Source organism: Labrus mixtus, chromosome 13 (assembly GCF_963584025.1).
Source record: "Labrus mixtus chromosome 13, fLabMix1.1, whole genome shotgun sequence".
Taxonomy (NCBI): domain Eukaryota; kingdom Metazoa; phylum Chordata; class Actinopteri; order Labriformes; family Labridae; genus Labrus; species Labrus mixtus.
Genome location: NC_083624.1, coordinates 10944918 through 10957319, shown reverse-complemented (window position 1 = coordinate 10957319; position 12402 = coordinate 10944918). Strand labels below are relative to the sequence as shown.

Below are 12402 nucleotides of genomic sequence, written 5' to 3'. Positions count from 1 at the left end.
ATGCAACACACACATAGGCTGAAATATACAAACAGGATCCTATGGACATGCACTGATGGAGATGTCAGGGTGACGGGGCTGGTGGTGGGTGGGGAGGGGGTTTGGTGCCTTGCTCGGGGGCACCTCGGCAGTGCTCAGGCGGTGATCTGGTGCCTCTCCAGCTACCATAGCAACTTCCAGATTTGGTCCGCACCGAGACTTGAAATGGCGACCCTCTGATTCCCAACCCAGGTCCCTACAGACTGAGCTACTGCCGCCCTGTAATGTGAGGGAGACCTTCCTGGATGTTTGTGTGTGTGTGTGTGTGTGTGTGTGTGTGTGTGTGTGTGTGTGTGTGTGTGTACGTGTACGTGTACGTGTACGTGTTTACAAAAGCTCCGGCCTGCAGGCTGCAGCTTCTACACACCGTGTATACAAAAAAGTTTTTAATGACCAACAACGTGACTTTCTAAATCTCTTCTCGTGTCTCACACTCGAGTCGGGAGGATGAAAATATTTGCTGCCACGTGGAGGAAATGTTTTTAGAACATACACATCATGTGTGGAGGTCAGGCCCATATTTTCTCTCTCAGATCCCAGATATGATGTAAATAGAGGCTGCATACACACACACACACACACACACACACACACACACAAACACACACACACACACACACACACACACACACACACACACCTATCAGCACTATTTAAAGGATTTAAAGAAACAGACGCTCGGGTGTCTGCAGTGAAACTTCTTCAGAACGTCGTGTTGATTGAAGTGAGGTCGTCAAAATGTTCGATCCCGGTTAGTGTTAGTACTCTGTCCCATGTATGGAGGCTATAGTCCTCAAAGCGGGCGGCCCAGGTTCGAGTCCTGCCTGTGGCTCCTTTCCTGCATGTCATTCCCCACTCTCTCTCGCTCCCTGATTTCCAGCTCTATCCACTGTCCTATCTCTCAATTAAAGGCAAAAAAGGCCAAAAAAAATTAATCTTTGAAAAAAAAATGTTTGATCTCTCTCGGCGTTTCTATTTTTTTATTTAAAGGATGTAATCTCAGATAGCAGCTTTAAAAACACTTCAGATCTTCAGTCTTATTTTTAACCCAAAGTAAGAGATACTCATACAGCCCATATCAAACCACCATGGTGTGAAAGAATACCTCCAGCCAACAGGAAGTGATGTGAAATGTTGTTTACATGAAATAATGTATCCATGGCGATGGATTCAGATGTTGTTCATAGTGAATGCTTGATCAGCCAGAAAGATGTCTGTTGTTTCCTTTTTATTAAATAGTGCTTTAAATTTCAACCACCTACGCAAATACCTCCACCCGTTCATCGGGGCTTTGCATTCTCTCGCACTGCATGCAGGCGTGCAGAAAATTTACAAGACAAACAAAAACGTGGAGGAGGGAGAGATATCACACACACACCTACGGGGACCAAGATGGAAATGTTGGTGTGTCTGATCGAAGAAAAAAACTATGAACATGCAAACAAGGCGAACAGAAACAGAGTCAGGGGAGGAGAAATGTGTGCCTCTGTAAGAGGTAAAGAAGGAGGGAGGGTGTGAACTACGGGAGCCCAAGGGGAGCGGCGGAGGAAGTTAAAGAGGAAATCTAGATTTTCATTCTTTTAGAGGGGACATATTCTGAAAAATCCACTTCTACAGTGTTTGTGAACATATATTTGTGTAACCTGAGTGTCTACCGACCCACAAAATGTGAAATAATCCCATCCAGTTCTTTGTTTGTGGTCTGCATAAGTCTTACAACACAGAGAAAAATGCTCTGTTTCAAATGTGCTCTCTTTGTGATGTCACAGTGGGATTCTGGTAAAAAAAAAAAATACCCTCCCCTCCGCTGGTATCACCACCCATGGACTCCTCCCCCAGCCTAGAACAAAACTTTAACGCAGGTCCGCCATTTTTATTCTCGCTACAGAGGAGTGATGTCTACGGGGAAAACTCAGGGGGGTGCTCATTGCATTTAAAGAGAAACACACACCAAAACGGAGCGTTCTGAGAGAGCTGTTTATACAGGGTCACAAACCTCCTCTTTAATCTCTTCTTTAAATTGTCGTCACTCATACAGATTAATCGATTAACTCGCTTTGTGGCTCAGCCCTAGTTCAGCCGTAAATCAAACTAAAAAAAAAAGACTCTGATAGTAACTAAAAGATCCTATTTTAGTGTTTCCAGACCATGAACATTGTAAAAACAAGTTTGAAGTTCACAAAGGTTGAATTCAATTTGAGACAAAATGCTAAAAAAATCGTTGTTATGATCCTTTAGCACCAACGGGGATGAGAGTCACCCGCTGCACTCAAAGTCTCTGCAGACATTAAGCGCCAGGTTGGGTTAAGTTTCTGATGAATCGTTGCAGGCCTCTCTTCACTTCCGTTTGCCTCCCGCTTCACTTCCTGTTACTCGCTGGTTTCTTCTCAGAAACGAGAGAGAGGAACCGCAGCGCAGCGTTTCACTTCTGCTTTTTATAAACCAAACACACACGAGCTCACAAAATGACAACACTTCCTCATCAGAGCTTTTTTCACCATCTGAGTGTGATTCTGGCGTAACGCCACATCATCACAGCGTCTCACTCTGAGGGTTAGGAGGATCCATCAGAGCGTGCAGGTGTTCGCTCTTTGAGTGTGAGCTAGAGCACGCAAGAGGTAGAGAGAGAGCAGGGACACAAGGAGGCGTCTGATTGGCTCATCAGATTGGTACCTCGTGGCAGACATTGGTCAAAGTTTTTCCTTTTTCAGAGAACACGAGTTATTAATTTCTGTCAGGACCTAAAGACAATTTCAATCAAAATCTTAAAAAGTAGATCTGGAGGAAATTACCGACCCTGTCTTTAAGGTTGATAGAAGTGACTGATGATGAATCAGTGTTTACAGATTGATCAGGGACAAGGGAGGAGTGAAGAGAGAAAGAAGAACCAGGTCCCAGCTGAAGAGAACAGTGTGGTGGGGGGGGGGGGGGGGGGGGGGGGGGGGGGGGGCAGTGGGTCTGTGCCTTTAGGGGAACAGCCAGGGTTGGCAGCAAACGTCCTCTTCAGCTCTGCCTTTCTTTCTAAGTCATGCATGCACACACACACACACACACACACACACACACACACACACACACACACACACACACACACACACACACACACACACACACACACATTCTTAGAAGTCTACACACAAAAACTCAGCTGGCAGCGCTCCCCCCGTCACAGTGCTGTGTCTGTGAGCGCCAGAGTGGGGGGGGGGGGTGCTTGGGGAGGCCGGTACTGGCACGAGTACGCAGTGGAGATTTAAGGAGAGCGAGCATGAATGAGAACTTTCCTCTGAAGCAAACCAGCAACAACTTAAACTCAGGAATGACAAATTAGTTTACTGGGGCTGATGAATAATTTCATGAGGTTTCATTTGGATTTGTGAAAATAATAAAATACAAAAAACTTAAACACACAGTACGTAAAATCCACCACAAGGGGGCTCTCAATCAAAACAATAACAAAAGATGATGTTGAGGCTGACGGGGAATCATGGGAGTGATTCTTTCTACTACTCCCTCTCCCTCGAGACAGAGTCAAGACCAAGACCAAGGCAGGACGAGACCAAGCCAAGACCAAGACTGTGAAAAATCCTCATCTTGTGTTTAGGGGGCGTCACTCACTTAGACCGTTACACGGGGAAGGTTGCGGCCGTAACCGGGGGATAAAAAGTCAAACTACAAGTGATTTTGAAGTTATTTGTTCTTTTACAAAGAGGCGAGTCTGTCCAGTCTGAGACCGAGACAAGACAGAGTAAAAATGCTTTCCATTCCGAGACCAAGACCTTCAAAAACTGGTTTTAAGACCGGTCTTAAGGCCAAGACCGATTTCGAGTACTACAACACTTTCTAAGAGTATCTCAAACATTACGGCTCCCGGTTTCATCATACAATCTCAGATGTGTTTTTTTTTCCACAATTTCATTTTGAAGCCGTAAAGTCCGAGCATCATCATCTGAACCCACATTAGTAAGATCAGACTCGTCCTTATATCACTCTTATCCTACACAAACATCTTCCATCAGATTAGCTCTGTTTTCATTCCAAACACACAAAGCCTACACACACATGCTGTAGGTCCTGTTTTGTGTCCCCCCGCATACAGATAGTCTGTGCTCTTCACTTCCTGCGATGCCCAAGGTGACAGGCCTCTAACTAACTGCCCCCCTCCCCCCTCAGGGACACTGACACACTTCTGAAGCTCTCCTGTATGATATTTATCCCCTCAGTCTGCCTCTTAATGCGTCTTTAATGCTACATAAGGAGAGACCTGTTCATCTGCCGCTCACAGGAAACAATCGAGGAAACCGATGTTAAAAACAAGGGGAAAGGAGAAATAACACAGGAAATCTGATAAGAAGCATGTGCACATCCACTAAAGCGACACACTCGTTTCCTTACACAAAGCTGTGCTGTGGCACAAAGTCAAGAGTCAACTACTTCCTGTGCTTCTTCTGCGCTCTGCTTGGTGGAAAGATGAAGTTTCCAGCCCCAAAATCTGCCGTTTAGTTTGTATATGTGAACACAACAACCTTAAAAACACCGGGGGGAAATGTAGCCTGTTGTCATCGAGCATAAATCAGCATGTTTACAGACTGCAGAAAGTCTTTTTGACACACTTCTCTTTCACTGGAGTGACCTTGATCAAACTTATGGACAAAATGATGTGAAGAAAACAGTATTTGGAGCCGGTCCTTTGCTGCATGTTTCCCTACACTCTCTCTCCTCCCAACATTTCCTCTCTCTCTTCAGCTGTCCTCTCCAATAACGGCAAAAAGATCCCAAAGAAATCACTTTAAAAAAAGGAACGCTGTGTAGTTCTTGTGGAGAAAACACAATAAGGTGCTCGTCATGGTTCTGTTCAAGTGGAGAAAACTCAATGCAGGGCTCTATCACCTAGCATCATCTCATGTGGCGCCCTCTAGTCTGCTCGTCTTTCGGAGAAAATACAAAGCAGTGTGGCTTCTAGTGGAGAAAATGGGACGCAGTGTGCTATTGTTGTGGAGAAAATACAATCACTGACCCTTTCACTGTGATAAACTGCAATGAAGAAGGTCGTTTAAAGTAATAAGGGTGAAAGGCCGTCCTTAAGGTTTCCTCTCTAGTGGAGAAAACTTCACTCTGATGATCCTGATGTGATAACAGGTTTAAAAACATCCTACAATAACAGAGTTGCACATCGTGATGATTTAAAGAAAGACAGCAGAAAAAAGGAAAATGAATCTATAAGCTTCCGAGCTGTCTGCTGAACTGAGGCATCCAGCTATCAGGTCTCATCAGCATGTTGTCTGACAAAAACAGGAAGTCCCTCACTTCTTCTGAGTTACGTAGGAAAAAAAACATGCAGCTCTTCCCTCCCTTGAAGTTCTCGACAGATCTGATACGACTGCAGCAACAAAGCTGGGTCAGAGCCTTAAACGATTGTGTGTAACACGTCTCCTCAGATACAGGCTGTCTTCTTGTTGCCTTTTATCCTGAACAGAGTCTCACCAACACACTCGTTAAAAAGCAAACGGAAACTTGAAGAGTCTGGATATTTATTAAAGGTCACATATCCTCAAGTCTCAGAGTTCCTCAAAGCGTGTGTGAAGTTTCTTGTTATAAATCCACTCTGATCCTGTATTTGATCATGTCTAGAAACCCCTCTATTTCAGCCCTGCTCAGAACAGGCTGTTTCTGTGTCTGTACCTTTAAATGTAAATGAGCTGTGTCTGACCACGCCCCCTCTCTGGAAGGGCTTGGGTGTCTTTCTCGCTCCATGTCCTATTGTTTACGGTGAGAAGGCAGACTCAGAGGGCAGAACAAACACCTAGCTGTGGGAGTGTCACCCACCTGGGGGAGGGGTTACCGCCCTTTGTGATGTCATGAAGGGAAAATCTCCAAACGGCCTGTTTGAGCACACATTTTCTGAAAAGTGGAGCAGGCAGAAGACGGAGAGGATGGACTTTTCTCATCATTGGGGGATTTGTAGACGGATTAGAGACACATGTTAGAGTTAGAGAAACATGGTGAAGTGCATCATGTGACATTTAAGTCAAACCAGAGAGGTGTTGTGGACCTGTGGGGAGATTATAAGTTACTCGATATTTAAGAATCAAACAACCAGTTAGAGCTGCAATGATCGGTTAATTATTTGGGCATTTGCTGCTTTCCTTACGTTTTATTATCCTGAAGTGAGTATCTTTGGATTTTGGACTAAGAACCTTCAAAACAATCAAACAGAGGGCATCGCCTTGGCAACACTGGGAAAAAGATCGAGATCCCCTTATTCGAACCCGGGCCGCCCGCTTGGAGGACTATAGCCTTTTAACACTGACCACTAGGCTACCAGCGTCATGATTTTTATTAGAAATTAATAAATATTGACACCACTTATGACATCATGGCAACAGAGTCCCAGGCATTCAGTGTTGGGTCATTTCTCAATTTTTATGAGTAAATTTGACGGCAAACTGTCTAAATTGCACAAATAGAGACGTTGTCTATGTATTTCTGAACTCTCTTTTTCTCTTGCAGCAGCTTTCAGTTTCAAAATAAGACTGAAGATCAGAAGGGATTTTTCCTAAACTTCAATTCTTTAGAACAATATTCATCCTGAAAGGAACAGAGACTGAATGGTTTTTAAAAAGTACCAGAAATGTCAACAACTTGAATCCAAAATATGCGACTTTTCAAAGATGCTTCCTGAGAGATGCAGCACTGCACCGCAGATATGTGAGCGACACACTGCAGGTTAAATATCTGGACATGTTTGAGACTCTGATTCCTGCAGATCGACTCGATAAAAGTGGAAGATATGCGAGGACAGGAAGAACCACGTGAGGGTCATAATAACTCTGTAATCACTCCTGCAGCTGATCATCAGAATCTCAGCAGAGAAACACAGAAACACTTGTGTCTCCGCCTCTGGAGGACAGACCTCCCGTCCCGTGCGTGGTCACACATATTTCCCCGTGTTAGTTCTCACACTTGTTTACATCATTTAGGAATGAGGTTGACGTGCCAGGGATTAGAATAATGTTATTAATCACTGATGGAATGTGCAAACCACAAAATCTTTAGGACACAAGATTATAAGACAGACAGCCTTTTTATGGGAACCGTTTCACAATTTACTGATTTTTATCAAATTATTCTAAAACTTTTTCACATCAGGGAAACTTAAAGTGAAACCAAATTATGACCACGAGCCTAGAATCTGATGGAGGGTTAGGGTTAGGGTTAGTGAAATCGTCTTTTGTTGTGTTACGAGACTTATGTTGGAAATAAGTTCCTGAAACTTCCTCAAGAACATCGGGGGGTCCGAGGACGGATCCCAACCATGAGAGCCACCGTCACATTAACATTATCTCGCCATTGTGAGCTGTACTCTCGGGTAGGATGGCATGCTTTGGCAACACGTAAATGCATACACTGGTACACCTTCATAGGTCTGCTTCCACTCTACCTCTGTGTTTTTATCACGCAGTAAAGTACCGCTCAGTATTCTTTGCGTTCTCAGGACCTCTCTGTCCCAAACGCTCTGATAGAAATTGGGAAAAGGGCTTCTGGGTATTCTGCTCCCTCAGCCTGGAATCTGTTCTGCAGAGTGACTTAAAACTATTTAAGGTTTTAAAATCTAATATGAAAGACCTGGAAGCAGATTCTACAGGATATCGATGCTTTCAGCTCGACTGCTTGAACTCCTGACTCACAGATTTGACTCATAGATGTTTCTCTTTTAATGCAAAGTTTAGTGTTTGTACTTTGTCTCTCTTTCTGTCTCCGTCTGTAACTTTGAGGTTTTTTTTACTGCTGACTGTCTCGACCAGGTCTCCCTCGGACAAGAGGTTCTTAATCTCAACAGGGACAAACCTGGTTCAATAAAGGTTAAATACAAATACAATTATTTGACACCTTATTTCATCTAGAACTTGTTTGGTGTTGCCCATTATGGGCAATATTGTGGTTATGGGGGAAATTTGCATTCACAGTAATCACGTTGCAAAAGTCTGAATTTATTGCAATTTATATTTTTAATACATTCGAGTAATTTTAAGATAGCCACGTGATCTTCTCTGATTAATTGGTGCCACTTAAGAGTTGATAAATATGCTTTTCAGATTTATTTTGGAATCAGGAGGGGCATGTTGCAAACACAGGTGTTGTGTAAAACATAAAGAAGGAAATGTAGATAAAGAAACTTTGAGTTAAAGCTAATATGCACGCTTTATATTCTGTAATATCCCTTTATTGGAATATAGATCAATGTTGTTGTAAATTGCATCATTTTTTTCATCATCATCTGATCGTCTGTATGATGAAACATCATCTTATTCCAGATATAACAAAGCTGCATTGGTCTCTCGGGTTATATCTTCTTGACTGAGGACTTGCTCGGTGCAGCAGTGAGGATGCTTGCGGAAGGAAACGGAGCAGGAAGTAACAGAGAAGAAGTGGGCTGTCCTAATTTTTACGGAACACCGAAAATGATAGCCATAAAAGCCAAAATCAGTACGCACTGAAAGGTCCACGTCTGTGCAGCTTTATGAATGAATGTGCAACACTCCGCAGAAGAAACGTGTATTATTTATGGTTTTCAGACGTCCATTAATGCAACACAAAGAAAAGCAGCGATATTAAAAATACATCTCTATCAAACAGGCGAGGGGAAGACTGTTTAATGCTAAGCTAACAGCAGCTAGCAGGGTCTACCTGGTCCGCCAGTTTGAGAACAGCCATCTCTGGGTCAGCTCCGGCGTCTCATCCACTCGCTCCCCGGCCCCGCTGCACCATGCACGGGGCGATGCTGCGTCGCTCCCCCGCTCCTCTCTCCGGTCCTCCCGCGGGACTCACCCCCGGCTAAACACACAAACAGCAGGCTGGATGATGAAGAGGATGAAGGCCGAGCACCACGGCCAACATCAGCCCCACTCCGGTGACGCTATCTGCGGCGGGTCTGCTGAGCCCAAGCGGTCGCTCTGGAGCAGGATCGGCGGGACCCTGCGGTGTAAACAATCCACATTTATATCTCCTGTTTCCGCTGTTCCTTCTGCACGGAGGTCCCGGGAGTCTCTCCGGCTTACACACTACCTCCTCCACCCGCTGAAGCCTCCTCCTGCCCGGTGTGCACAGCCACAAGCCTCCCGGAGCAGCAGCAGCAGCCAGGCTGAACTCGGCTGAACGCAGATCGACACACAGGAAGTTGGTGCCTGTCTCTCCTCCTCCTCCTCCTCCTCCTTCTTCTCCTCCTCCTCCTCTCAGATGCAGAAGTGGAGGAGAAGCTTCCTCAGCATCAACCTCCTCGCTGCTGCCACCTGCTGGCTGTACAAAGAAAGACACAAACACACCAAAGGCTGCAGCATCCCAAAGTGATGAAACATTGAGCAGATCATTTCTAAGGTGTATAAACTACAGTCGCTTTATTGTCTGGTCTATAAAATATCAGTCAACTTTTCACATGGTTGGAGATGATTGGGGGGTTGGTAGACAGAGTAGGGACACATTAGAGTTAGAGAAACATGGTGAAGTGGGTTTTGCATAATGTGTGACCTTTGACATCTTTGGTGTTATTATTGTGAACAGAGGAAGAAAGGCTGGATGACAGACAGACAGAGAGCCTGCAAGGTTTCTTGTTTTGGCTTTGGCCCTCAGTAGCCTGAGTTCAATATATTTTAATGTTCAATATATTTTTATGGATCAACAAATACAAATTTCAGACGACCCCATTTGAATTCCCTGTGACCCCAGATGTGGTCAAGAGCACCCAGAGGTTGGGAAAGTATCGGGGAGATTTGATGTGGCTGTGAGTTTTAAGTGTCCAGAAATACATCGATACGTGCTTTTAAAAAAAGGAAGTAAAGCCTACAGTGCACATCATCCTACTTTACTGTTTGTGTCACTTCAGCAGGCGATGTTTCACAGAACAAACATTTTGTAATCTCAGTTATCTCCCCGCTGATTATTAACGCAGGTTTCCAGGGTTTCCTCCCGATGTTGACTCAACAAACACAAAGCAGACGCAGCAGAGACAGAGACGGCGTGTTTTCATGCTTCACTGTTTTCATTCACATCATTCCTAAAGTTATAAAGACAGGAAGCTGCAGAGGCTGGAAGATAAAAACAACATCCAAACGCTTTCACTGTTTCAGAACGCTCTGCAGCCGACAGATGGAAATATCCCAACAACTATCAGATTGATTGCACTGATTTTACTCCTTAGAGGAGGAAATATAAAGTTTAGATGTTATTTGACAGACAGGATGGAAGCATATGATGAATGAATTGTAGAATTGTAGAATTATAGGTAGGCTTCTGAAATACATTTGAAGTTGCCAGAGGGACTCTACAGCGCCATCCTGAGCTCAGAGGCTTAAACTGGCAGAGGAGAAGATGGGAGTTATCCGCCAGTGGCGGTTCTAGACCACTTTTACTGAGGGGGCCAAACGGGGGCCAGTTGTTTTGTCAGAGGGGAACATTAAACCCAGGTCAAAAATAGACAAAGATGATCGCTTTAAAAAATATATAAATATTACGCCAAATAATAGCGCACATCATTAAATACCTCAAAATAAAATACCATGATTTATATTTGTTTCAGTAACAGTATTTAATACTAGATTGTGAGTCCGGTTGTTGAGTCAAATGCTGTGTATGTGTTTTGAGGGGGGCTCTTCCTTTTGGAGGGGTGGCCACAGGGGGGGACCAAGCTCAGTGTTACAGGGGCACTGGCCCCTGTTGGCCCCTGCCTAGAACCGCCCATGTTATCCGCTCGGATCCTCCTCGCTCTCTTCCTCGTCCTCGTCAGTGAATAGTTGAGAGAGATGGTTTTAGTGGTTTGCCCGCTATCCTACGATAGACATGATCTAATGAATGACAACAGTTTGTGTTTAAAATATAAGAAACATAAACACTGCAAACAAACACATGCACACACATTTAAAGTACATGTAGGATATGAAAGCAGGAGGAGAAAGCACAACAAAACAAAAACTGCAAAATTAACACAACTTAACTGCAAGAAACATTTCTACTCTTCAGACACATATTCATGCACATGTGTGTTAAAAGCTGTCGTTCACACACAAGAACAAAACTCTTAAAGAGGACATATTCCCCCCCTTCTCCACCTTTTCAAACAGTCCCTTGTGGTCTAAATGAAACATCTGCGCTGTGCTTTGGTCAAAATATAACATGAATCAAGCACCAGAGGAGGTTTGTGACCCTGTATAAACCAGCTCTATCAGAACGCTCCGTTTTGGTGTGTGTGTCTCTTTAAATGCAATGAGCCCCCCTGAGTTTTCCCAGTAGACATCACTCCTCTGTAGCGAGAATAAAAATGGCGGACCTGCTCAAAAGTTTTGTTCTAGGCTGGAGGTGGAGTGCATGAGTGGAGATGCCAGGGGAGGGGAAGGTTTTTTTTGTTTTTTTTTACCAGAATCCCACTGTGACATCACAAGGAGAGATATTTGAAACAGAGCATTTTTCTCTGTGTTGTAAGACTTATGCAGACCACAAACAAAGGACTGGATGGCTTTTTTTTCCACATTTTGTGGGTCAGTAGTCACTCAGGTAACACAAATATATGTTCAACAACACTGTAGAAGTGGATTTTTCATAATATGTCCCCTTTAAATGATTTTCTGTAAGTGTGTTTATGATTCTTTACTTTGTCACTGGTTATCTTTAATTTCTTTGACACACATTCTTTTGCACACTGACCCTGACCCCGCTGCACGAGTCAGCGTCATCATGCATGTAAGCGTTTAGTTCAGCCTAACGGAGCCGCGAGCGTCACATGACAAATGCATGTAGTTCACACATTAGCCTCGGAGCAAATTCACACACTGCTGCAGCTTGACAGTGTGTGCATGTGACCGGGTCAGGCTTCGCTTGACCAAAGGTGAGAAAATATGACCAAGAAATGCTCCATTTTTAAGATCAGAAACAACCATACAGGGCTGAAACTTTCTATTAAACACACACAGGCACAGACATGCCTCGGCTTTCCTAGGAATATCCCTCCGCTGCAGCCCCTCACACACACACACACACACACACACACACACACACACACACACACACACACACACACACACACACACACACACACACACACACACACACACACACACTGCGTTCGTTCCCGAGTCTGGCAGCAGAATCTGGGTCAGAGCGCTCGGCTGTGCAGCAGCAGTCATGTTGAATGGAGTGGGGGAGGTTCTTCTCTTCTTTGTGTGTCTATGAGCGCTCATGCATATGTGTGTAGGAGGTTTTCTTTTTAAGTGCAAGTGAATTCCCAATTTATCCATCAGACATTTGACAGAGAGAGGCAACTGGAACACTCGGGAGGGCTTTCACATGGACTCTGATGGAGTCAGGAGACTCATTTGT

At 44.3% G+C, this 12402-nt stretch overlaps 1 protein-coding gene across 3 annotated transcripts in view; it reads right to left on the bottom strand.

The window, feature by feature from the left end:
• The window catches only part of ankrd44 (ankyrin repeat domain 44), a 32758-nt gene extending 23524 nt beyond the window's left edge, over positions 1–9234 (bottom strand). For 2 of the 3 annotated variants that reach the window (XM_061053694.1, XM_061053696.1), the window contains exon 1: positions 8725–9234. In XM_061053694.1, the coding sequence (XP_060909677.1) occupies positions 8725–8751 (27 nt within the window). In that variant the 5' untranslated portion in view covers positions 8752–9234. The remainder of the gene's footprint in view (positions 1–8724) is intronic. The other variant, XM_061053695.1, reaches the window with a different exon arrangement.
• Positions 9235–12402: the final 3168 nt, after the last annotated feature.